This window comes from Cyanistes caeruleus, chromosome 11 (genome assembly GCF_971803275.1).
Source record: "Cyanistes caeruleus chromosome 11, bCyaCae1.hap1.1, whole genome shotgun sequence".
Taxonomy (NCBI): domain Eukaryota; kingdom Metazoa; phylum Chordata; class Aves; order Passeriformes; family Paridae; genus Cyanistes; species Cyanistes caeruleus.
In genome coordinates this window covers 19,867,440-19,894,291 of record NC_141711.1, presented here as the reverse complement: position 1 = coordinate 19,894,291, position 26,852 = coordinate 19,867,440, and the positions used below count along the sequence as shown (strand labels likewise).

Genomic DNA, 26,852 nt, shown 5'->3' with positions numbered 1-26,852 from the left:
GTGGCCTGGCAGCAGCCACCCCACATCCTGCGGGAAGGAGACAGGATACAGCAGGAAGGCACATTTGAGCCATCAGCCTGACACTTCTTTATTGCAGTGTATTTATTTTTTATCATGTGCTTTGACAGGAGTCTCATAAAGTGTTATGCTCCTTCTGTAAGGTCAAAGTCTCGTGACCTTCCGTGATTTTAGAGAGAAGGAACATAATTTTTGAGGGCATGTTTATTATTTCTGTAAACAGTCTGTTTTTCATGCCAAGTGAACAGTTTTTCTGTATGTACTTAGATGACAGCTCAATTTTACTGGCTCACTTTCCTGACCAAGTCTTGCCTGCCAAATGTTTTTGATCATGTTCTGGCAAACAAACCAATATTAATAGTTGAGCTGAGCAAATAATTGCCAGAAAACTGCTGATTTCTTTTAAATCTCTTTATTGCTTCCATAATATCCCTGAATCAAATGCAGTTTCCTCAAGTGTAATTACAATTTTAAAGCACTGTATTTTTTTATTAAAAACCAAATGACTCTGTGGAGTCAGAAAAGTCACTTCCAGAACAGTTGGTTGTGACTAAGCGGGTCCTTCACGTTGTGCTGCTCATGTCCCCAGGGAACCAAGTGTCCACGTTGTTCCAGCATGACTGCATAGGCTCCTCAGTTCACCCTCTGCACAGACAGCTTCCACATCTGTTTTCACTAGCACAGATCTCCCTGGATGGTAGAAAAGCCCACAGCCAAAACAAATCTGTTTTAAAATCTGGACACTCCACTTTTGCAATACATGCCTTCAACCATCGTAGGCTTTGTAAGTGCAGAGTATTGAAGTATTCATTTTCGAGAGCCAAACAGTTACACCCAGGTGAAGGATGAAAGCAGATTCCTGAAATAAACGACAGTAGGTTACACCTTCCTCTCCTGCCACATTGGTGTGTTAACATCCTTCTGCAAGGAGAACACACACCATGCACAGGGGGGAGAAGAGGGTCTCAAAATTCCTGAATTCCCTCATTTGAGAAAGAATTCACCCTAGTCAAAGCTGCTAGTCAAAGACTTCCAAATTTCTTCATCAAAGTTCTTCATCATTATTTGGAAGTACAGCCACGTGAAGCTGAAAACACACAGCCCTTTTCCCATTACTTTAACTGGGCTGTTGTAAAACATGGGGTGGTTATTAGCTCATAATTATAAAAATTGCTATAATGAGAAGTGTGGGGAAGGGAAACTACAGAAACATCTACCCTTTTGCGAGAACAAACTGGCTTTGAACAACTTCTCACTTGACTTAGTAAACTGTCAGAGCTGTAAGGACCAAAGCAGAGCTTTAAGGTCTTAAAGTTAACAACTGTGAATCATATAAAGACCAAAAAGGTGAGTAAAAGGAAATTCAATACAAAGGCCCATCAAAAAGGCCAAGAAAAAAAAAAAAAGTAGCAAGAACAAGAAAATTCTGTAGAATCAGGAGAAGACTGTAACTTGGCAGACACACACTTGCATATTTTTAGGGGAAATAATAACCAAATCCACAGAAAGCCAAATGAAAGGATATGAGATGGCCACTACAGAAAGCAGGATTGCACCTGCTGAACCTGTCCTGCTCTGACACCACAGCCAGTGGGCTCTATCACAGATCACACACTGCTGTGTGACAAAGGACAGGAGCTGTCACCAACATCCTGCCCAGGCTAAATCCCTCAGAAAACCTGTGGCAGTAGGGATAGTTCATTGTTCCCACGAAAGGTGAGAGTTCCAGCAGGTTATTCAGCATCCAGAAGATCCACCAGCTCCTGCCTGTGGATCTGCACACAAACCTGCCTTCACTTGGGATCCTCTCCACGCTCCCAACAGCATTTCCACATCCAGCTGAGGACATGTCCAGCCCCAGGAGCAGCCTCTCCAGTTATTTTTCTCCTGCTGCTGGCATTGTTTCCTTACATCTGCTGATTATCCCTCAGAGTCTTTTGTTGCCTTCCCATCATGCTGATGTTCATGGCAAACAAGAGATATTGTACAATGCACAATGTGCCTACATAAACACTGCAAATGAAAGGCTCCCAGAGAAAACCTGAATCATCCCTGTAAGGAGATGTTTATGCTGGAAAAGAATACTGTTATCCTCTGGGAGCCAGTGGGGTGGCCAGAAGCAAAAAGTGGAATAAAGTGTTCCAATCACAGAATCATGGAATCACAGAATGATTTGGGTTGGAAGGGACATTTAAAGCTCGTGTAGTTCCACCCCTGCCATGGCCAGAGACACCTCCCACTGTCCCAGGCTGCTCCAAGCCCTGTCTAACCTAACCTTGGACACTTCCAGGGATCCAGGGGCAGCCACAGCTGCTCTGGGCACCTGTGCCAGGGCCTGCCCACCCTCACAAGGCAGAATTTCTTCTTTTTATCTGGCCTAAACCTGCCTCTGACAGTTTAAAGTCATTATCCCCTATCCTGTCACTATCTGTCCAGATAAAAAATCCCTCTCTCCCTTAAAGCACTGGAAAGATGCAAAATCTGGTGCTTGTGCAAGGGAAGAAAAAATCCTGAGCAATCTGGATGGAAAAATGAAGGCAGAAGATGAAAAGTTTTATACCCCACTTTATGGATTATTCCCATTCTTCAGTTACCTGCTTAGCTGGGATCGGGAAATGCTCAGAAAGCCTGGCTCCAAAGCACACTTTGTGCTGGAATAACACCACAGTGCAGAACCCGTGGGATTCCCAAGGAGCTGCTGAGACGAAGCTCAGGAACATCGCATTCCCACCCTGCCCCTCTACCCCCAGCAATCCCAGGAACACAGAAAGAGGGCAGAATCTTCCAAAAAGTGTTTTGGAGCTGAGAGAGGAGCAGTGCACCGTGTTCCTCTGCCACACGGTGGCACGGGTTGATGTGAAATGAGCTCCAGCCAGGAAAGGTCTGGGCAGACCTGGGGCAGAAGGCTCAGATTTTCTGGAGCTGTTCCTTCAGTGTCAGGCTCCAACTCGGCCCTGCAGCATTAGAGAGTCTCATCGTGCTCCCAGGATCATCACCCGACCCCAAATCACACTTCTGGGGAAGCAAGAAATCCCCCTTTTCCCTTTTCACCCCTGGAGTTTTTCTCACCAAGCTCCTTTTCCTGGCTGTACCTGGGAGCCTGCACCTCATGGTCAGCCTTCACTGAGTTTTCTGCTGGTTCTGATTCTGGTTCTGAATTAAAAACCCCATATAATTCCAAATACATTTCTGAGCATTCCTGGAGCATGGATTTCTCTGTGCCACGGTCCTGAGGGGTCGTCCCTGCTCAGTTTGTGACAGAAGCAGCCTTGCCCCCTCTGCAGCGCTGCACTGGCACAAGTGTTTGTGCAGCTGCACCACAAGCCCAACAACGCTGAAAACCTCAACTTTTTCCTCATTTCAGACAAAAAAGAGCAAAACCAGCATTTATTTTCATGCCTTTGTGGTTGCATCTTTGCAACAAAACAAAGCAAGCTTTGTGCTTTTTTTCTATGAATTTTACAAATTCTTTGTGAAGCATGCAAAAGATTGTTTATTCATGTAATTATGTAACGATAAACACGAATTTTGGGAACAGATCACATGGCCTGATCACCATGCTCAGCCTTCCAACCCCAAGCCAGCCAAACCCTAAACACATGAGAAACATAATTGATGGCAAAGGCACAAACCTCACTCTGTGGGACCAAACACTTAATGTGTACCCTGAAGCTCATTTAAAAAATGAAACTCGTGAATTTTAATAACATTTTCTCATAGGCAAACACAGGGAAACCCTATTCAAATCTTTTAGAGGAAGACAGAAGGGTCACACAACTTTTTTTTTTTTTTTAGTTTATATATCAATATTATTGTAGGAATATGTTATGCTGCCAAAAATCAAGATATATTTAAGACACTTTGGTACTAAGGGGACATTTTAAGAAAAAAAGCCCCGTGTATCCTATGCTGACACCTTCTTCAGCTTAGCAAAAAGGAGTGACAGAATTTTTTCAGCATTTCCACTATGTTCCCAAACCTGTCTTTACCTTTAAAAAACTGTAAATTAAAAGTATGTAAACCCTGCTGGTGTTTAAGTAATTGATATACTAGGGAGGCTAATTCTAGGTGCTAATGTACTAATGTGGCTTATGAGACAGGCAAAGAACACTGCCAAAATTCCACAAGTACCTTGAAAACCACAACTTAGACTTCCCAAGCGTGTTAGCAGGCACTCACTCCAAGAACACCCTTCTGACCCTTGGACAGATGTTCCAGCCCAGCTCACTGATGTGTGCAGAGCTTTATGGCTCTTGCTCCTCCTTTAATCAGCGACTGTATATTCGAGTCCAGTATTAAAATAAACCATTACAAACCTATTCTGCTCTGTGTCCAAGACCTAAATGACTTTCATGCCTATCAAAAAACTTCAGCTAAGCCTCCCAAAGCCCTGACCGACGCCTGTGTGGCAGCTCCTCGATAAAATCCCTGCTGAGATGTAGCAGATGGATGGTGCAGGGGGACGAAGCCGAAAGCTTCGGGGTGTCAGTGCAACCACACTTCCACCTGTAGGCACCATTCCAGACCATGGAAAACACGGTCATTTGCACATTTTCAATTAAATTCCCTACCTTTAACCACTAAAACCCAATGTCCCACGATTAAACATTAAACCGTGTCAGTGAAACGGCGTGAAAATATTCACAGACAGGCCCAAGCACCCAAACACACCCCTGCCCCAGACCCTCAGCAGCTGCTGCTCTCTTTCCCCGATCCCGCCTTTCCCGCATCCGCTCCCATCCCTCTCCTGCCTTCCCCTCTCCTGCCTTCCCCTCTCCTGCCTTCCCCGCTCCCGCATGCGCAATCCCCGCGCCCCGCCTTTCCCGGGCCCGCTTTCTCCCGATCCCGACGCCACCGTTTCCCTTTCCCGATCCCGCTGTTCCCCCATCCTGCTGTTCCCGACCCCGATATTCCCGACCCCGCTATTTCCCGATATTCCCTATCCCGATATTTCCCGATATTCCCGACCCCGCCGTTCCCGGTCCCGCCTCCCCTGCCCCCGCTCCCTCCCCGCGCATGCGCAGCGCCGCGGGGCGGTGCCGGTGGAGCGGCGCGGGGCGGTGCCGGTGGAGCGGCGCGAGCGGCCCTGCAGGTGAGGTGGGTCCGCGCCCCTGCCCCGGCCGCGCCCCTCAGAGCGCCCGGAGCCCCTCAGAGCGCCCCGAGCCCTCCATAGCGCCCGGAGCCTTCACAGCGCCCCTCAGAGCGCCCGGTGCCCCTCACAGCGCCCCGAACCCTCCATAGCGCCCGGAGCCTTCACAGCGCCCCTCAGAACGCCCGGTGCCACTCACAGCGCCCCGAGCCCTCCATAGCGCCCGGTGCTCCTCAGAGTGCCCCTCACAGCGCCCGGAGCCTTCTCAGCGCCCCTCACAACGCCCGGTGCCTCTCACAGCGCCCCGAGCCCTCCATAGCGCCCGGTGCTCCTCAGAGTGCCCCTCACAGCGCCCAGCCCCACCGGGCGGTCGGGCCGCCCCGCGCTCGCTGCTCAGCCCGGCCCCTCCGTTAAGGATTCATCCCTGCAGAGACCCCGCCGCGGCCCCGCACGGCTCTCGGGCTCCTCCTGTCGCTCCCGGGCCGTGCTCGGCACCGGCTGTGACCGAGAACGGTCTATGGTCCCCCGGGGGATATGCGGTGACACAGCCCCTCTGCCACCCGCTGCTGAATAGTCACAGAGGCGAATCACAGCAGCCCAGGCTGCTCTGGGGTTACAGTGCATCCCGTGCCACCCGCTGCCGTGGGCAGGAACACGTTCCACTGTCCCAGAGTGCTCCAAACCCCGTTCAACCTGGCCTTGAATACTTCCAGGGATGGGACTGCCACCCCCTGAATCACAGCCTCAAAATGCATTCAGAATAATAAATGATCTGTGTAGATTTACTTTCACAAAGGCCCACAGCTGTCAGGAAGAGAGAGGACCATGAATGACAGCAGGGTAGTTCCACTTCTCAGCAGTGTCTGCATGTTTTGTAGTGGTTGTACCCCACCTCTAATCATCACTCAATCACCCTGAAAAACGCAGCTCAGCGAGTTCCTGCTTGCGGGACCTCAATGCATGGGTCAGTCCTCACACTCAACAGTAACTTTCAGATGTAGCTATTACTGCTTTTGGTTACAGACTGTCACTACACTCTTAAGTGGAATAACAAAAAGATTAATGGTTACCTGATATATTGATAATCTACACTTCAGTGTTTTCTCTTTGCACAGATCCCTTACTTTTGCTTTTCTCAGAGACATGTTTTTGGGAGTCCTTCATCCCACTGAGCAACACCAAGCTCCACATCTGTGGAGGAATTAATCCCAAAATAATGTGTACAAAATAAATGTGTTTGCACTTCTGTATTGCTTGAAAGCATTTTCAGGTTGTGATTCAGGTGGTGACTGCCCCTGGATCCCTGGAAGTGTCCCAAGGCCAGGTTGGAGCAACCTGGGACAGTGGATGGCGTCCCTGCCATGGCAGGGGTGGCACTGGATGGGCTTTAAAGCCCCTCCAATCAAAACCATTCTGGGATTCTGTGATTTTTCCATCTCTTGTTTCCATCACTAGTTCATGCATAGAGAGTACCTGCTCGTCTATGGCAAGATGAAGTGAGAGAGAGACAGTCTGCAGGGCCAGCTGCTGTGAGAGTATCACCTCAGATATAATTAGCATTTTAATCCTCCCTTGTGATGTACTTGCTTGGCTGGACACATAAACCAACCTGAAAAGTGTTTCTTCCACACGTTTGAGTAAACACTTCACTGTAAATCCAGTTATACCATTATGACTATTTTATTTTGTGTAATAGCAGTAAAATTATAAGTGAGAGGAGTTGTCTAGGAACTGGGAAATCTGACATGTCTCATAAATCAGAGCTTTCCTTTTTATAGCAAGATCTAGTTTAAGTGCTTCTACATTATTTTCCTAGGTGTTTAGTCACCTTTTACATTGTAAGTCCATTGAATGACCTGTGAATAACACCTGATACAATTCTTCAGTTTTGCAACTGTCTTTTGAATTTGAATTTTCATATTACTCTGCTGCTTTTACCTAACATTTTACTACATTTTGTCCTTTACTGGCAATTTTAGGTAACAGTGGAACCAACGGGAAAAGAGAGACTGTCAGAAGTAGAGATGAAAGAGGACAGGGATCACAGGTGGGCTGCTGCTGTGGGATCTCATTAAGCAGCTAAATGTGTACATTTCTCTCACAACTGTAACATTGCTGGTAAAGTTGAGGCCTGCCAAAGGTTTTTGTGATTGATCTGTGGTGGTACAGCATTATGCTTAATGGACAGAAAAAAAATGATATCTGTATATATAAATATATATATATATATATATATATATATATATATATATATGTAAACTATCTAAAAGCAGAACTTACAGAAAGTCTTTAATAACATGTATATATTTGTAAAGTTGCACAAAGCTAAAGCCTCCCCTGCAGTGTTTCAATACAGGCTGAAAAGGAAGCAACATTAATTGATTTTTATGATCCAAACTATGAGGAGAGCAAAAAGCAAAAGGAGAAGCTGGAAATGCCCAAAGCCAGCTAGGAATCTCAACACACAGTTTGTATTAAATGAAAGTGAATCTTAGGTTTTAGTCATCTGTACGTTTTAGGATAATGTGATGTTTTGATTCTATGCACCACTGAAAACACTGCAGTGTAGGCAGTGGTCAGACATTCAAATGAGGCAATTTAGACACTTTTCTACCTGCCTAATCTGATAAACCTGTACCTAAGAGTATGGGACAGGTGGATTTTCTACATCTGCTGTGAAGTAGCCATGGGGCAGCTCCTGCAGTGCAAGAGAAATAAGCTGCCAGAAACCAAATGATCCTGTTCTACTTTCCTAAAAAGCTTGTTAGGATCTTTAAATGGCAATCACAGTTCAGCAGAATTTTCCAGTGGACTTGGGATTCTTCATTTTGTTGAAACAGGAAAATGCCAAGCCTAGAGGCATGAAGATTGCTAGTTCAGTCGTTATACAACACTTATTCTGTGTATTCTTTCCTTGGAAATGGCAAATTATTTCAGTCTGTTGGTTAATTCTCCCAAAAAGTCACCCTCAGTTAGCACACAGCCTTGTCTTGATCCAAATACAGTGACACGGCCTGTTTGAAGAAACATTTTTGGCACTGATGCCTGGATTAGCCAAACTTTGCAGAGCACTAGAAAAAAATGAGTTCCTCAGCTGAACAAAGTGTCATTAATACTGAGGAGTACAAATATAGGAACAGATGAAAGGGCAGCCAGCAAAGCTCTGACACCTACAAGAGGATACAGCAAAGCAGAGGCTGTTGCACCAGGAATCCAAGCCCTCCAAGGATTAACCCCACTCTGGAATCAGATGGGTAAATAGTGTTACATTACCCCCATGGAAATAAAACTTAGGTCTATGTCAGTGACAGCTTCTCAGATGTGAACATTCAGAACTTCCCCCAAAGAGTATGCTTATATTAAGAATTTAATTAATATTTATTAGTTATCTGAAGCTGCTCTTTGTTCTTTAGTCAACTAAAATGATGCCAGCTTCCTCCAGTTCCTCCTACAAAATGTTTTACCAGATGCTCCATTTGTTAACACATTTTTGTGAGCTGACACTTGGAAAATACATGTGTCCCTTTACTCATAAATCACAGACTCAGATTTCTAGGGCCACTTCTGTAGTGAGTGAACAATGTGAAACCAAGGAGTGCTGCTGTGGGGCTGTTTCTGTTGCGTGAATTGATCCAGACAGGTAACCAAGGGCAATCCTCAAACCACAGACAAAATGCAGAGAGCAGATTTGTTTCACTGTACAATATAGATTTCATTCTAGCTGACCTCCGATTCTTTCTACCCCACATTTCCAATAGAGATTCCTGCTGAGGGTCTGTCATTCCCATGAAGTCAGCACTGTTCTGCTGACTCTCACCAGTGCCCAAGTGTGTATGTGTCAGTGTGCCTGCCCCCCTGGCCCTGGACACCAGCTCTTGGCACCCAGGGAATCCACATGGATCCATTTTTGGAGGTTCTGGATCCCCCAGTTGCAGCTGCAGGCAGGCTGGGGAAGCTGTGGCTGCTTGACTCCTTTGGGGTTGAAACTTCTACCAACACACTGAAGAAAGGTGTGCAAAAGAGGGGTTTAGGCTCCACGATCTATTCAGTTTTTTTAAGTAGCCAAGGTACCTTAGTGGCTTTCCCCAAATTCTGTACAGATCTTTTGAAGTCCCATTTTATTTCTTTTTTTTCCCCCACAAACTTAGAATCAGAGAATGGTTTGGGTTGGATTTTAATTTTAAGGTTACTTTGTTTCTAAATAATTGGGAGGTATTTTAAATTAATCCCTAGCTTTATTAATAGTAGGGATTTTTTAGGAAGACATGCAAGGAAGTGATGGGAATAGATGAAAGCCCATTTATTTTCATCAGCTAATATTTAGTTTTTGAAATTGATTTGGAGATAAGATCTATTTTTAAGATAGAACAAGGTATTGTATCCTATTTTATTTACATTTTTAATTTATCTAGTATTTAGTTAAATCAACAAAATCTTTGGATTTTAGTTGATTACAGTTGATTATATAAACTTATTTTTTTATGGTTTTGAGGTATTACTTTTAATGCAGTTGATTTATACTCTCTAAAAATACTTAAGTGACATTCTGTGTTTTTATTGGGTAAGAAAAAAATGTTTTGTGCAGATAACAATCATAAACCCAGATAACAATGGAACATTTCTATATAATTCTTTTTTCCTGGCATTTCAAAGTCAATGTGTCAGTTTAACTGTAATTAATCTCACTTTACAAAATTCTCTCTGTAGCTCTGTGTTTATTTGTGTGATGCATGTAGACACACACAAATAAATACCTATTTACTTGTTGCTGATAGGAAATGAGGTGAACAGGAAGAGCGGAGTTATTAGAACATCAGGCTGGTGCGGCCTGTTTGCCTCAATCCCTTTAAAGGCCAGGCAGACGCAGAAAGCAGTTTAGGGATGATTATCTGCATAGTCTCCGGGCACTCCTTGCACAGTTTAGGTTAAGAAAAGATGGTTGCTGGCTCCTCCCAGATTACCATCCCTGATCCGATTAGCCACAGGAAACACCAGGGGAATTCATTCAGCTTCTCTGTAAAACGTGACTCCCCTGCAGCGTGTTTCTTGTGGCTGATACTGCAGCAATGAAGGGATCAGCAATCACTCATTCTTTTTGCAGGGTAACAGGTAAGGTGTTACATAAAACTATTAAAATTCATGTGAATTTACTATGGTTTTGACTGTATTAGATTTAAAGAAGATTCCTCTAATTTGCAGAGATAATCTTTGGACTTCTGAGTGCAGTCAGAAGGGCGACAATTACAGTGTTTCATTCTGCGTGTAGTCAGTGTGACGAGTCTGAGAGTCTCTTGGTAAACATGATGTTGATGATCAAGGGTCTCAGAGCCACCATTTTTGTTTGTAGAAAAGTTAATATTCACTTTACGCCATCTCCTTGATGAGTCTCTCTAGTAATTACTGCCTGCCAGACTGTTCAAGGTAGTTTAAAACACCTTGTGTTAACTCTTAGGTTAGCACTGCCACAGAAAGAGTTATTTAAATAACATGGCTCAAGTCAATTCAGAGACTTGTCCATCAGTTTAGCTTGCAGTTTCTTGCTATTTATGTCAAAAAATGTATGAATAGCAAACACTGAATCACCAGCACCTACATAATCTTTTAATGAATTATATTCTCTTGTCTCTTTGTACACAAAAGCAGTTAGAGTCCTTTGTAAATATCAAACTTGATGATTAAATGACATTCACCTTTTACTAAGACAGATGGGGAATATTTTTTTTCCAAAGAGGGTAAAAGGCGTGTAGAAATAACAAATCCATTCTGGTTGTGGTTCCAGTGAAACCTCTGGAGCTTCACAGCAGCTGTAGTATCATTCTGCTGTGTAAATACTGCATAACTAAACTATATGAAAATTTGTTTACATTTTTACCTAGTCTTCTCTCTGTCCTTTATCCGTGTGTTCATTTGCTTTTCCAATATTTTGGTGTTTTCTTAAAGGTAGTAAACATTTCAAATTTCAAATAATTGAGCCTTTTAAAGCACCTTGGGAATTGAGGTGTGTGCCTACTGAGAGATGTGTTCTCAGTGCTAAAACTGCCTTCCAGACCATGGTTAAATTGTAGCTTAAGCATTCATGAAATACCTGTTCCCAGTGAGCTTTTTCACTGGTACATGCATTGGAGCAAGAACCTTTGCATCTTGTTTCATTAATCAAAATAATGAAGTTTAGCAAAACCCCCCAGTTATCATCATTTTTACAAACCTTTAGAAATGCTTTGTTATTCCTGGCAACGCTAAAATTAGATAGTCTGTGGTAATTTAAAACACAATTTCATTTACCAGTGCTTCCTGTACCAGTGACTAACCATGTCTCAGCCAATTTAGAAGATTTTTTTGCTAGAAACTCTCATGATTTGCCAATCTTAAAGCATCAGATTCAAAGCCTGAATTGAAAGACAAAGTTATCATTTAGTTGCTCTTAACCACTTCATTAAATATACCCAGTACTCACTACTCTGTCCTATTTTTACTTAGTCTTAATCATCAAAGTTATTTTTAGTTATCTGCCTGAAACATCTCCATTAGTGCAGTTTACAGGATTTTGTATTTTGCCAGTGAAACTTTATCTCCTATGATCTTATATTTAGACATTCTGTTGACTTCTATGGGACTGCTCACAAAAGCAAAGCTTCTCAAGTGCTTGCAGAATTAGGCCACAGGAAATTTTAGAAGTGTTAGCCAAGTGCTTAGGTACTAAGCTACCCTCGCCCCTACCTGCAGTGAGCTATGTTCCTTTCAAAATTTGGCTCCTAGGTAGTTACTTACACATGACTACAATAGAGAGAGAACAAATTCACTTTGGAAGACAAGAAAACAGTAAAAATAACCTCAGAATTTCATGTGACAGGCCTAAGCATCAGCATTGCCTCTATTGTATGAATATATTTGAGGTTTAAAATAATTTTTTCCCATATATTGATATTTTAAAATGGAAAACTTAGCAAAATTTTTTCATGTTAATACATACAGGTAACCTTTTTAAGTGTGTGGTCTGCCGTGGCATCCTTGTTTACCAAAGCCACAGGAATTAAAGATTTGGGCCCTCACTATTTGTGGCTAGGTGCACAGGAGTGCAGTGGGGAGCCTTACAATGGGATTCCTGTCCATGCTGGCAGCTATACTGCCCTAACTGGAATCCTTCCAGCTGGGAATGCAAGCTCTTCTCTCCGTTTGGAAACGTGTTCTGAAGTAAAAGGTAGCAATTGCATTTATTGAATAACCATCCTCGTTGTCAAGATAGAGCGAGACCAACATCTTGTCTCTTCACTTTTTGGCTGTATAATTGTTTTCTGGCTGCTGCAATAATGGACATCGCTCCTCTCATTGCAGTCTGGAGCAAAAATTCAACCCAGCCACTGGAAGCCACTGCTTTCCAGATTCTGAAATACCAGAAAGGAATGTTTTTTGTGACAAGACAGAGTTGTTCATTTACAAACCCCGCTGCTGGTTTGCTGGGCCCATCCTGCAGCGGGCTCCTGAGAGCCAGTGAGTGACGCTGCCTGTGGAAGGCAGCCTTTGGAAGGAGCATGGAACTTCTCCTTGGGGTCCCCGAGGTCCCAGCTGTCCTGCTGTCTGCGTGGTACCCTACTGCTCCACGGTGTCCTTACAGAGAGCAGTGCCTTTGTTCCAGAGGAAATGGCCCTGGGCAAGGGGCTTCGCTGCTGAGGAGAAGGAGGATGTCCGGAGCGACCTCACCCGCGGTGGCACGAGGTGCTCACCCCGCTTCCCCCGCAGGAAAGGCAGCCCTGCACGTGTGAGCAGCGAGTGGGACTCGGCAGCTGTCGTGTCACCAAATGCAACACGTGAATCGAGAGCAACAGGAGACAAAAATCCCTTCTGCTAGAAATTGTTCGGCTCGAAAGTCGGGGGGGGAAGAAAAGGCAACTCAAAACTGCATACAGACGTCAAAGCATGTATCAAACCCACACCTGGAGGGGACCTCCTGAAATACCCCAAGCGCTCGGCATGAGGATTCCGAGAGATTCCTTGGGCAGTGTGGTCCTGCTCTTCCCTTCTGTCCACCGACAGCACAGGCACATTTCCCGGTGTTTGGTGTCAGGACCGGGGTGTTCCCACTCGCTGGCTGGAGCTCCGTGCTGGAACGGAGGTGGGACTGCACCGCAGGGAGACACCGTTCCTCCCACTGGCTCAGGGAGCCCGGATTAAGGGGCGGCTCGTTGCTGTCACGGCAGTAGGAATGCACGGCACAGATAAGGCAGCAGAGCTGATTAAGGCGATATCGTGATTGCCCCAAGGGATGTGACTCGGATCCTCGGGCAGCCGTGACCTAGGATAGCGCTCCAGGCTGTGTCTTCCGCAGCTACCGAGCGTTCAGGGGATGAGCAAAACACTGAAGAACGTCTTTAAAAACCAAAAATATCTGGTACAGAGGCGAGGCAGGAGAGAGCTGCGGCTTTTACCTAAGCACTATTTTTACTATTAGCAGCCTTTTTATTGGTGCAGGAATGTAATGCCCCTCTGTAGGAACATCAGCACTGACCTGTCCCAGATTATCACCGTGCATCTGTCTGAGTGTAATGTAAAGCCATTTGTCACAATATTACTAACTTTTTCAAAAGTAAATATAAGAGAATTGTTCCCATTGATCACACTGAGCAATTTAAAACAGCTTGTCAGTCAAATTTAGCAAACTGGAAGGCAGAGACAAAATACTCAAGTCAGTTGGGCAGCACAGGAATTATAAATTTGGTGTGTAAATGAAATAAAATCGTTTAGACAATAAAGAAACACAGAGCTCACCTCTGCCATTTATAAGAATCTTGCTAGTATTTTGTCATATAATAGTGTCTTCTGCATGAACCTCTATCTCATCCCTTTCCAGTTAAGGGCTCTTATCAGCCTGACTCCTGGGTAAAAAAAACCCCCAAAAAAACCAAAAAGGAAAAGAATTGTAGTTGATAGAAATATTCCTATTATTTAATCTCTTATTTCATCACTTGAGTGCAAGGAAATAGGAGAACTAAATAGTCATAGTGGTGGTGATTCTGCTGCCAATATTATATCTTTTTCAAATGTTGTCTGGACAAGCTATTAAGAATTTTTAAGAGAATTTTCTGAGAAATAGAAACCAATAATTTTTGTTAATTCAGTATTATTAATTCCAAAAATGAAATTCTGAGGATAAAATTAAGTTGTTTCTTTAGGTTCAAAGTTTCCTCTGATAATGGAAGCCATCACTTACTGATTTCAAAATCCATGGAAAAATAAATGTAGAGGTTTTGGAGCTTCTCCAAATAGAATGCAATTATATGAAGGTACTTTATTAAAGGATTGACTTTTCAGGATACAGAAGTCAAGTAGCTGAGTAGAAACTGCTCCAGGCACTCTAAATCTTTATTAAGAGTTTTCTTAATTCATATTCTTCTTAATGTACTTACATTAGAGGTGCATTGCTGAGCATCTCTGAAGTTTCAGGATGCTTTTTGTCTTTCACTGACAAATGTATTTCTCATCCCTGTGAGAGGACTGGTGCAGCTCTGTGAAAGGGTTAAGAGAGATGTGTGATCTGTTCCCACCATTAAGCATCTTCAAAAGAACAGAGCTGCACTGGATGACTTTGTGGAATGAAGTCCAGTGGCATTGTTGGAAGAATAATTTATTCAAGTATGTGGTAGATAGTGTAACATTTGAATGAATAAATTTTATTTAAATATTTACTACAAAAATTATTTTGCAGGGTTAGAGATAAAAGCTGGATGATGAACAACAAGCATTCAGCACCACACAGGCCTGTTGTATCACTTAATCTCCACAGGACTTATATTTTTAAATTTTTTTTTTAGCAAATGTGTCTTTCAAAACCTTTTTATGCTGCTGAATGCTAATATTGGTTTTACAGACTTGGGAACCTAAGGTTTGTCTATTTAGCAGAGTTTCTATAGTTAATGATGCAACAGAGATGTGCTTAGTTTGGTATAAAAAATGCTCTTTTTTGTTAGACTTGCAGCTATTTTCTTAAAGAGATAAGAGAAACAGAAGGGTGATCTTATACTGAGTAAGAATTTCCACTCAAGAACCATGCAAAGGGTTTATTTAATCATCACAGTGGTTGATTACTGTGTTCATACTTACAGCTTGCTTTATCTTTATGCCAGAAGGTCTTCAGAGCAGGACCTACCTTGTATTAGAAATAACAGTAGAGAAAAAAATCTGTTTCTGCCTGAGAGAGTCCTGGATTCAGTTTTCCTGTTAGAGGAGAATCATCACAGATGTGATTCCAAACTCCAAGAGCGCAAGGAAAAGAGCAGCAACAGCCCGTGGATTGTGGACAATCTGTCTGTCAAGTACCAGCCCATGCCTGACTGCCAAAATCTTCAGTGACTCCATAACCAGGAGCATGTGGCTTTATTCTGAATTTTTTGAGCTTCTGTTTTCAGTGAATATTTTATTGTTTCAACAGGTACTGCAATGGCTGCAGGAGTTTTGCTGCAAAATGAACAACCATACTCTTCGCTGATAGAGAGCAGTGTTTATCTGGCAAATATGAGTTCAGGTAGGAATTTGTCTCTGATGTGCCATTCATAATAAATGCTTAGAACAATTCTGGGAAAAAAAACCCACAAAATTTTTAAAAGCCCAGAAATATTATCCATGTTTATAAACTTAAAATATCTCTGACAAAACCAGACTGCATTACTTCATCAGCATATCATGGTGATAATATGTTGATCTTTTCTATGATTTTCATTTTGTCAGATCTCTTAATGGAAGAAACAATGCTATTTTTGTGTTGAGAAACTGCCTAACTCTCTGAAAATACAAACCTCAACAAAACTCCCATTTCTAATTATTTAAACTTTTACAGGATGCAATTCTTTCTTACCATTTTGGGTGAGTGCTTGTTTGCAAACCTGCAAGATTCAGTAGGAAAATAATGATGTGCAGCATTCTATTTTCCTCACTTCTGTCTCCACTATAATTTGATATATACCGAAAAGTTTCTGGGAAGAGAAAGAGAATTAAATACAAGAAAGGAATGTAGTTAATTATAAAGTATTTTTCACATTTCTTCAGTACAGGTAGCACTTGAAACAGCGTTTTTCATCTCCTTTCTCTTCCACCCAGCCCCCAAAATAAAAGCAAATTTACATGTTTCCTCACCTGTTGATATCAGCTCCACTGATGAATGAAGAGTCAAGGTTTTGACCATTTTCCTTTCCTTTCATGGTATCACTGCTAATGTTTCAGGCTTGGTACCCACAGCAAACATTGTCACATCTCTGCAAAAGCTGGGGAGCAGCAGTCAAAGTTCAGGCCCTCAGCTTCTGCTCAGTGCCTCAGGAAGAAGCAGATTTCTGCCTGGTGAATTTGTCCCAGAAATGAATTTCCTCTTACGCAAATTCCTCTGTACAACTTACTGGTTTTGTGGTACAAGAAGAAACACATATGTATTTTAGGAAAATGCAATGAGATTAATTTGTTTATTGACAAATTTAAAGTGGATTTTCTTGTTTTCCCCTTCCAGTGCAGTCTGATGCACATACATAGGGATGTCAGAGGCTTTTTACATCACTATAATCCATTCTCCACACAGTTTCTTTTTCAACTGCTGCAGGCTTTCCAGCCATCTCATTCTCCTGCTCAGCACACTGGAAGAAAAGTGGGAGGCAATTTGCTACCTCATACTGGTCTTCAGAAGCCTGAAGCACTCAGCTGACACACCTTCTCCTCCTAATGATCTGCTTTCTCTCAGGCTGCAGGGTTAACAGCTTTGCTTCATATAAAAGCTGTGCCCTGAAAAAAACCCCAGCCTTTTGTTTGGGATAACAAATTGTGTTTTGTTAGAAGATGTGAATGGTCCAGGCAAACAGTGTACAATTCATCACGTACTGAAGCATTTCAGCAGGAACACACTAATCCAAATCATTACACAGCTAATGATGCATTTTGGAGCAGCAAAGTGGAGGAGGAGAGGTGGCTGTGGAATGAAGAACCAAGAGGTGGGGGAGTATAATGTGCTTCCTTACAGATCTCTCAGGAGGCAGAGCCTCCAGCTACATTTCGATTGTTCCGTTGAATGGAGTATTTTGTGTCTTAGTGACTTCTGAATGCCTGTTATTGAGCAGGAACTAAATACTCCCATTGTTTCTGACAAACACTTTGGTTGTTCCCAGCGCCTTTTGAAAATTACCTACTTGACACGCAACTATTTTCATCGAGCGGTGGAACAGTTTGTCCCGAGCAGACGCAATCCCTGTGGAAAGGAGCAGCCCGGGGCTGGCTGGCAGCAGCACCTGCATCCTCCGTTTCCATGGCGACACTCAGCCCGGGGACCAGCTGCCGAGCGAGCTCGGGGATGCTCCGCTCCGCTCCCGCAACTTCAGCGCTGAGCAACTTCCCCTGCGCTCAGAGCGCCCCGGGCTGCGGCGCCAGGAGGAGCTGGGGCCGGGCAGCCATGCAGCCTTCCCCCCGCAGGCGCTCGGCCGTCAGCATCTTTAGCCATTTCTTCCAGGGGCGGAGGCATTCCTCCTCTGATCCCCTTCTCCGCCTCAGCCAGCGGCGCCGCAGCTCCGTGGTGGAGCTGCTCTCCTCGTCCACGCACCGGGTCATGGTGGCTCTGTCATCGCTCAGCCCCGAGGAGCTGGATGCAACTTTTCCTGAAAAAAAAAGTAAAGTACTTTTCATTGAGGCAGTTCTGAGTATTTTCTTGGTATTACTATACTTGTGTTCTGTTAACTGTATTTTTTTTTTATGTGGATAAAATAGCAAGGTTTAATTTTCTTCCTGTATTTTGTATTTTGTTCACTGATTCCTTATTCAGCTGTTAATACGTGCTTTTTACTCTAACAGCTCAGTTATAAACAACAGGTAAAACAGAAGCACACATGAGGACATGGTTAACTATTTTGGATTTCGGGCTGAAGAGGACTGTGACTCTTTTTCAGCTGCAAAGGATGTCGCTCACCTCTAACTCCATCAGAAAAAATAACTGTCAGTAACGCAGCAATTTTTTCCCCTCAGAATGCTTACGTGAACAACGAGCCTGGATTAGATAGGGTGTTTGTGAGTTGATCATGAGGTTGAAGTGGTATTTTTCAGTGAGCTCCTGGCTAACGTGGCTCTGCCTGTGTCGCAGGGAGCTTGAGGCGCCCCACGGCCAAGTACACGAAGATGGGGGAGCGGCTGCGCCACGTCATCCCCGGGCACATGCAGTGCTCCATGGCCTGCGGTGGCCGCGCCTGCAAGTACGAGAACCCTGCACGCTGGACCCAGAACGAGCAGGCCATCAAGGGGCTCTACTCCTCCTGGTGAGCAGCTCAACACAGCAAAACAGCTGGGCTTTTGAAACATCAGCTGCTAAGGGTAAACGTAGAGTTTTAGCTAGAATTAGAACCTGACGTAGTGGCTGTTGTACACAGCCCAGGAAAGATGATGAAAGGTTCCTGTTGACTTCCAGTGAGTTTGGTTCAGATCCAAAAGAATAAATACTTGTCTGTCATGAATTATAAAAAAAAGCTGTTCTGGGCTACTAAGGATGAGGATGCAAATTAATTAAACATATTAATAATAGAAATGAAAAGTAAAAGGATTTCCTGCAGATGAAATAATGTGGGCATGTGTTCAGAAGGATGTTCATGTGCAGAAAGAGTCACATGAAATGTATCTTGACATTCTTACTGTTTTTTTTCCACCAGCAAATGCTTCAACAGCACTTAGAAACCTTAAAGGCACAAACAGGGATCTGAGTCCAGAATTCTATTCAAAGGCATTTTTATTGATGTCCTGGCATTTAAGCAGTTCCAGTAATTGTCTTTTGATAATGTTCTATCTGTATCAGTTTAACAAGATTTATAACTAACACTGTGGCATAGTAGAATTTTTAAAAGTAATTTCTAATTAATCACCAAGGTATTTCTCTCTTTCTTGAATATAATTTTATTTTATTTTTATTTTTATTTTTATTTTTATTTTTATTTTGGAAGACTCATACCCAGGAAATTCTTCATGGTAACATTATTATTGACTTTTCTAATTCTTCAGGATAACAGATAACATCCTGGCTATGGCTCGACCCTCAACAGAATTAATTGAGAAGTACAACATTATTGAGCAGTTTGAAAGGTAACAAATTTAGTCATTATTTATTGTAAGTATTACTGGTGTCATTCCTGATCCATTTTCTCTTTCAACGTAGATTTGGATTGTTGATAAAGATCCTTTCATTTTAACACTCTACAGGTAAAGATTTATTCTCCACTAAGAATAAATGTGTGTTTCAGAAAATCAGGGATAATGAGATTTTGGCTGTCTGTAATACTTTGACTCATCTATTCCTTCCTTAAGATGTGGCATAAAAACCATAATTAACCTTCAGCGTCCTGGGGAGCACGCAAGCTGTGGGAACCCCCTGGAGCAGGAGAGTGGCTTCACCTACCTTCCTGAAGCCTTTATGGAGGCTGGCAGTAAGTTCCCTCCTGCTGCTGTTCCTCATTAATTATTGACTTTGGCATTTAAGGATATTTTGACTGGAATTCCTGTGAGCTAAACACAGCTGTGTAGGAAACATTGCAGAAAACATGAAACCTGGCAGATACAATGAAGAGCAAATAACACATTGAAGATTGTGTACTATGCAGAGAGAGATGGAGGGTTTGTGTTCAAGTTTTCTAAAGGAAGGACAACTGTTCCCTTTTTCTTTTTCTTCTGCATTCACCAAACCCTGAGCCATTAATGGTGTGTTAAATTCTGGTACACTCATGTTTTCTTACCTAGACTATAAAAGTTATTTCATGTGAGGACACTGCTCCTGACAGAACTTTTGTATTTCCATGTGATGGTGAGAAGAGAGAAAGTTCTGTCTGTAAGAAGCAGCTGTTGACTGAAGAGATGCTTTTATTTCTGAAAAGAAAAAATTGCCCTCTTTCTATATATAGCTCAGTAATTTTGCATGAATCACTGTTATTTTACACCTTTTATATTCTAGCTGAACTTGAGTTCAACAAATCTTTGCTAGCTTCGTGTATCTGTCAGGTTTCAATAGCAAGCATACACTGAAATGGGAAAATAATCTCTTGCAAACAAGATGTAGTCAGATTTTAAGCTCCATTATGCAATTTTAGCACTATAATTTCTTATTGGTAATCTCTCCTCTGCAAATAGTACTACACCTTTCATATTTGGTGTGGCAGAAAAATCACTGTCTCTCTTTTTATTTCAGTTTATTTTTATAATTTTGGATGGAAGGATTATGGAGTGGCATCTCTGACAACTATCCTTGACATGGTAAAGGTGATGTCTTTCGCCCTGCAGGAGGGGAGGGTGGCTGTTCACTGCCACGCAGGACTCGGGAGGACAGGTATGTGCTTCTAGAAACTTCAGCCATCTCTGGTTATAAACCAGCAATAACTGGGTTATTAATATAATTAATAATTCTCTATAATTGCAAGGTGGACCTCTACAAAATGGTTAAAAGTTTGCTTTGTCCAAAAGTCCTCAATGTCTAGAGAAATTTAGTTGTAGTATATTAAAACCAAAGACCTGTAAGGTTAGAGAAGTTTTTAATCTGTATAATTGTTCCATTACATTCAAATGTGACAGTTGCTTTTGGAGGGGAAAAACACCCCTAGTACATTTTCATTGTCCAGTATTTATAACACATTCACAAATCTGCCACTCACTGTTGGATCAGGTAGATTTGGTGGAGCACCTAAAATTTAATTTGCTTCTTTCAAGTCTTTTTTGGCTGTGCTCTTCCCATAGAAGCCCCCATTGCTCCCATGTCTGTGCATGGTGGAACTCCTGGGGAGGCTGTGGGGAGGCTGCAGTGCAGTGAGCAGGGCTTCACTGTCCTGTGCTTCTTCACAGGCAATTACATTAAAGTAACAGCATCATGTAATAGAGAACACTGTGTATATACCTGTATTAATTTCTATCCCATATTTCCACTATTTGTTTTAGTCTGACAGTTCCTTCACTAATCCCTGCTTATATTTTCCAGGTGTTCTAATAGCTTGCTACTTAGTTTTTGCCACCAGAATGAGTGCTGACCAAGCGATTGTGTTTGTCAGAGCCAAAAGGCCCAATTCCATCCAGACACGGGGGCAGCTGTTGTGTGTCAGGGAGTTCTCCCAGTTCCTGGTCCCTCTCCGCAACGTCTTCGCGTGCTGCGAGCCCAAGGCACACGCGGTCACCCTGTCCCAGTACCTGACCCGCCAGAGGCACCTGCTGCATGGCTACGAGAGCAGGCACCTCAAGCATGTGCCAAAACTCGTCCACCTGGTGTGCAAGCTGCTGCTGGACCTGGCTGAGAACCGACAGGTGGTAGAGGCGGAGCTGCTGGACATCCCAGACCTCTCAGCTGAGATCGAGAAGACCGTGTCCCAGCTGGAACCCACGGAACTCGAGCGGGAGCTGGTCAGGCACGACAGCGACGCGTCGGACTCGTCCCACGTCCACTCCTCTGCTCTCGACACCCAGGACTCGCACTGCTCCCTGGGACACGAATGTGATTCTTTTTGTGAAAGAAGGAATGTTGAATGCCTTCAGCCTTTTACTCTTCTGAGAAGGCGTCTGAGCTACAGTGAGTCAGACCTAAGGAGAACTGAGTTTCTTGCGGAACACGATGACACTGCCTGGATAGTGCCTGCTCAGATGTTAGTGAACAACAAACCCAAGCAGAACAGTGGGGAGGAATGTTCTGCCACAGGTGAGGTAAAGCCACGGCTGGAGTTAAACAAAGAAGCATTAGTGCATAACACGTGCATGTTCTGGAGTCAAGGGAGATTTAGTTTGGATGGACAAAGGGATGTCTCCTATCACAGAAGGAACTCTGCCAGAGAAGTACAACGCAGCAGGACCTTTTCTTCAGGCCTCGCGTCCATCCACAATCCTAAAGAACCTGTGATGCTGAGGCACAGCTTTGCCAACAAGACTGATCATAGGAAGGACCACAAGACCAACATATATGGCAGAAGAGTCCATACCTCCGAGGACTCCGACTCTTCTTCTTCCTCTTCTAAAGTGAACTTTACCATTGGATACGAAAGCCAGGGTAGCAGAGAGGTGTCAGAGACAATTCCACACATTGTTCTGCAGTCAGAATTAAGTTTGGAAGCTCGAAGAGTTTTGGCAGCCAAAGCACTTGCAGACATAAATGAATTTCTGGGAGAGGATGAAGTGAAGCAGAAAGTAGAAATGTGGCAGGTAATTTTTAACTCAATTTCATGCTATGGGCTCTGCATATTTCACCTCAGTGAATTTCTGGAATGGCAAAAATGATGTGTGGAGCTTTGAAATGGCTTATTGGGACAGCAGTTTTTATGAGGTCCCAGGTCAGTTCTTTCACAGGCTGGCAAAATGCACTTAAACATTCTGGTCTGTAGCAGGAGGGTGGAGGTTCTGGTTATGTTCAGTTTCCTAACTGGAGGAAATGAATGCCATTATCTCTGGTTGTAATGTGGCTACTGGTGGCACAGAAGTAGTACAGGTTTTAAGGGTTTGAGTTGGTTTTCATCAGTGCTTTCTCAGAACTAATCAGAGGATTTGTGAGTAAAAGAAAAAGAATTTAGTTGAAACTTAATTGCTTATCGTCAAACTGAAATTCTCTTAGCAGCATTTGCTTTGAAGCTGGAATGCAGAACTGATTTATGTATTCCAGTGGAGTATTGTAAGGTTCTCAGCTGCACTGCTGCTGTCATTCTTCTGTTTTAAAGGATCATTTATATTATTGCTGATTAATGTTGGTACTCTGAAAAAAAATACAAACTTTTTGGGTAACTCTTAAGTCTTTTTTTGTTGGAACATAAGCAGCCAAACACTGCTACAATCAAAGAGAATGTTGGCAAAGGTAAATAGATAATGTATTTTCAGAGTTTTGTTTTGTTTTGTTTTTAAGAAAGAACTGAATTCTCGAGATGGAGCTTGGGATAAAATCTGCACTGAGAGAGACCCTTTTATCCTCTGCAGCTTGATGTGGTCATGGATAGAACAGCTGAAAGAACCTATTATATCCAAAGATGATATTGACATGCTGGCAAAAAATTGCACAGAATCCCAGGATGCACTCTACTTGTTGGGAAAGGTATATATTGGATCTGAAAATTCATTCTTTAACTTTAGGCAAAGGAATTGCACTTTAAAAAAAGCCACTTCAGTCTCTTTCAAAATCAGAATGAGAATTCATTCTGTATCAAATTGCATGAGTTGTCTGGATATCTCTGGGTATCTTCCAGTCCAAGTGTCTTGCTCAAAACAGAGTTACCTAGAGCAGGCTGCTTGTGTGACAGATGCTCTGGCCCCTTAATTAAGCTGGAAAAGGGATGGGAAGGAGCAGCCACAAAGATCTGTTCCTCTCTTTCTTCCTCCTTGCAAGCTCTCTCTGACAGCTTCCAGTGGTTACAGAGACTTGGAAGAACACAGAGGGGTGCAAGATGGGGAAAAGAGCCCTGAACATGCATAACATTTTGGGCTGAAAAGATCAAATCTCATCTTTCCTACACAATCTTCCAATTCACAGGAGGGCTATGGCTCATGGAGGAAATCTGAAAATTCCCAGAAATTCTGAGGAATTATGGTACTCAGGAGAAGAGTTTTCCCATTGTGACAGAAATAATTATGCAGAGGCTCTTTGGGCTGGTGGGAATTCCCCACCAAATCCTACACATGAAGGTTTCAGCACAGGAAGGCACAACCTGGTGTTTAAACAGCTGTTAACAAAATCTGGGTACTAAACTGTTTTTAATGGAAGTATTTCTTCTAATGAGCTGCTGTTCCTTTTCCCCACCAGGAGCAGTGTCAGACCATCCTTTGTATTTTACACTGCGTGGTGAACCTGCAAGTGCTGCCAGCTGATGTGGAGGAGGCCTTACTTGCTCGTGCTATTAAAGCTTTCACCAAGGCAAGTAATCCCGAATAATTGTCCACAATATTGTATTTACTTGGTTTAAATCATGAAGGGTGAATCAGTCAACAGAGGGAGGCCACTGTGAGAAAGGCTACAGCAATTCCTTCATACTTCAGTGTGAAGCTTATTTATTTCAGAGTTTACATTTTGTAATAATCACATGCATAAAGGGTTAGAAATATTCTCAACAAAATTAAATTCTGTCACTACAATCTTAATCCTGGAGTCTCATTTTTCCCTTTCTGGACTACTGCCAGTTCATGGACGTCTTCAAATTATGGGAAAAATAATTTTAAAGAGTGACACTGACTAATCACTGGGAGTAGTTACCAAAGGCTTTGGTAGATTCTGTAATATGTGAAGCCTTCTCAGATTCAGCCAATGAAATCTCAGCTTGAACGGAATGTTCACCGTGCTGCTTCCCCATCTCTTGTAAATCTGCTTGTTAAAACAATCACCACATTTCTCCTTCTTCTGCTTTATTTTAATGCCTAGTCAGCATTAAACTGAAAACACCATTAAGCACTCCATCAAAAACACGTATTTTCTTTGATAAATCTCAAAGATTTTTGATAAATCTCAAAGTTGTGCATATACTTTGTGTTTTGCTGGATGGCATCTCTAACAACTTCACTGAAACTTCTCTCTTTTATTAGACAAGCTTCGATTCTGAGAATGGGCCATATGTTTACAATACCTTGAAAACTGTATTGAAACAAGCACTGGAAGAAAAAAGGAAAAGTATTAAAGAAGGAACAGAGAATACTTCTTGATTTCTTCACCGCTCTGCTGAAGCATTAGATTGGCTTACCAAATCATTTTGCATTTTCCAGCTACTGTATTTTGTGCTACCTGGCATGATCTACATAACTTTAGGTAACAGAAGTTATTAACAAAGCATTTTATTTTTTTAGACGCAGTTTTAGTGGCAGTTGTTCAGTCTACATAGTTTTAAAAACAGTTCCATGTGACCATTCTCTGTAGCATTTGGTTTCAAGCACTATTCTTTTATATTGTGAAGGGTTCTCCTGTTCTCAAATGTGTTTATTGATTTAGAAACCTCTGTTACTGGCAAGAAACTATTTTCAAGTTACATGATTGCCATAAGTTCAGTGCCATGATCCCCAAAGGTTTAATGGATTGAGTTAATAATTATGTATTACATATGTTTACATTAATGATATTTGATTTCACTTTGCAGAAAATAAATATTGATTGAACCTGTGAAACTGCTTTTCCTTTCAGAAATTTTGAAGACCAACAGTAATAATGGATAGATTGACAGATCTTGAGATCTGTTATTGACAGCAGACAATATTTTCCTTCAGATCTCTTAAATAATTGCAACCAAAGTATTTCTAGGAGGTGTTGCAGTAGAGAAATGCACTCTGTTAAGCAGTAGTCATCAAGCTCTAATTTAGAATTTTTTGGCTGAGAAAGCTTCAAATTGTTTTTAACAGAAAATTGATTGAGGCATTTTAAGTGCTTTGAATAAGGATAACATCTTATTTTATTAGCTAAACTTTTATTGCTCCTAAGTGAAAAAACACTTCATCATGAAATCTTTATGAGGATATGATTCTGTCCATACTTACATCCAGCAAATACTTACGGAAGGAAGTGTGATATAATAATGCTAAAAAAAAAACATTAATCAAAACATTATTAGCTGTAATACACTTTGCAGAGGCATTTTAATCTAATAAAACAGAAAGAGCTGGGTCATCATCCAAACAGAGTTTTGGGTCACAGACTTAGGATCTGGACTGGAATGCCAGTTTGCAGAATGAGCAATTCATCTAGTTGGATAGATTTAAGTAGTTTTAACAAAAATCTACCCTTTTCTGAAATTTATTCATTTCAGTAAATGACTAACATTTAGAGTTAAAAATAGACCAGTTTGAAATATAGGCAATTTATACATGCCTCAACTGTTGGATGATTTTATATCAAATTCAAATTCAAACAGCCACTTTGGCAGAATCACCCTAAAATAGGCACATTTGAAAGGAAAGTATCACATGTGAATCACAAACACAAATCCAGCTTAGCAAAGAGGCAAGGCAGCATGACAGGCAGTTCTGTGGTAGCATTAGCAGTCAGGTCAAACAAATCTAATCTACGGAATGCCCTCTTCTTCAGTGCCTGCCCTGATGCTCTGCCATCTCACACACTGGAGTGTGATTCACATACTGCAGCCCAGGGTTAGGTTTTTGCAATATTTTAAATGGGTGTGGTCAGCACGATTGCTGGGGATAAGTTACTAGAGAACTAAACAAAATGTGTGCACCATCCCAGGCTGGACCTGACTAGGCCCATGAATTTTAGAAAGATGAGGACAAGGTAGCAGAGCAAATAGAACAATATAAAAATCAGCTGAAAATAAAAGGAGGAAATGGTAAAGGAGTTATTTGTGCACTTTTGGGGGTTTATTTATCTTGGGTGCAAAGCAAAATCAAAAGCTCCCAAATGTGGCAGTGTGCCTCAGGGACGACAAAGGGTTACATTGTCCCACCCCAAACCCCTGTGAAGGGCAGCCCAGGTGTTCTGATAGGGTTTGAGTCCCTGGGGGGTTCTCCCTTGCTGTGCTTCTACTGCTCCCTGACCCTGAACTCCACCCTCAAGGGTGGAGACCCTCGGGGGTTCTGTCCCTCAAAAACCCCTGCTGTGCCTCTGTTCGGAGCTCTCTGTTCCGGACCCGGGTTTGTTCCCATGCTGAATAAATGGTTTCATGAACGGGAGCCCGTCTTGTTGGTGTTTCATGCTGGTCCCCAGAATCCTGCTGCTTCCCTGGACGAGATCCTGAGGTTGGTGACTGAAACACCCAAATGCCCAAAAGATTGGAAATGTAGAATGTACTCCATAGCAGACTGTCAGACC

General features: G+C 42.6%; 1 protein-coding gene and 1 long non-coding RNA gene across 11 annotated transcripts; one reads left to right on the top strand and one right to left on the bottom strand.

Moving 5' to 3' along the window:
* Window positions 1-414: 414 nt before the first annotated feature.
* LOC111935255 (uncharacterized) lies at window positions 415-4,812 on the bottom strand. Its single transcript, XR_002867644.2, has 2 exons — window positions 4,150-4,812; window positions 415-877 (listed from the first exon to the last, which is right to left on the bottom strand). It is a non-coding gene; the product is annotated as an uncharacterized LOC111935255 (long non-coding RNA).
* PTPDC1 (protein tyrosine phosphatase domain containing 1) lies at window positions 4,730-25,201 on the top strand. Of its 10 annotated transcripts, none has more exons than XM_086845428.1 (12): window positions 4,840-5,115; window positions 7,087-7,154; window positions 15,531-15,623; window positions 17,245-17,739; window positions 18,207-18,378; window positions 19,112-19,192; window positions 19,415-19,533; window positions 20,289-20,426; window positions 21,069-22,273; window positions 22,965-23,150; window positions 23,856-23,966; window positions 24,629-25,201. In XM_086845428.1, exons 3-12 carry the CDS (start codon window positions 15,539-15,541, stop codon window positions 24,743-24,745), a joined length of 2,709 nt encoding a protein of 902 aa, XP_086701554.1. In that variant the 5' UTR covers window positions 4,840-5,115; window positions 7,087-7,154; window positions 15,531-15,538; the 3' UTR covers window positions 24,746-25,201. The 10 variants fall into 10 exon arrangements, with proteins under 10 accessions (XP_086701558.1, XP_086701559.1, XP_086701560.1 ...); XM_086845431.1 differs by having other exon boundaries at window positions 5,005-5,110; XM_023935634.2 differs by having other exon boundaries at window positions 5,113-6,071.
* Window positions 25,202-26,852: the final 1,651 nt, after the last annotated feature.

Bases quoted from the DNA above. Each gene is read 5' to 3' on its own strand.
- PTPDC1 (XM_086845428.1), top strand. From the start codon at position 15,539: ATGGCTGCAGGAGTTTTGCTGCAAAATGAACAACCATACTCTTCGCTG. The intron at 15,624-17,244 runs GTAGGAATTTGT...GGTTGTTCCCAG, and splicing joins TCTGGCAAATATGAGTTCAG to CGCCTTTTGAAAATTACCTA. The intron at 18,379-19,111 runs GTGAGCAGCTCA...CTAATTCTTCAG, and splicing joins AAGGGGCTCTACTCCTCCTG to GATAACAGATAACATCCTGG.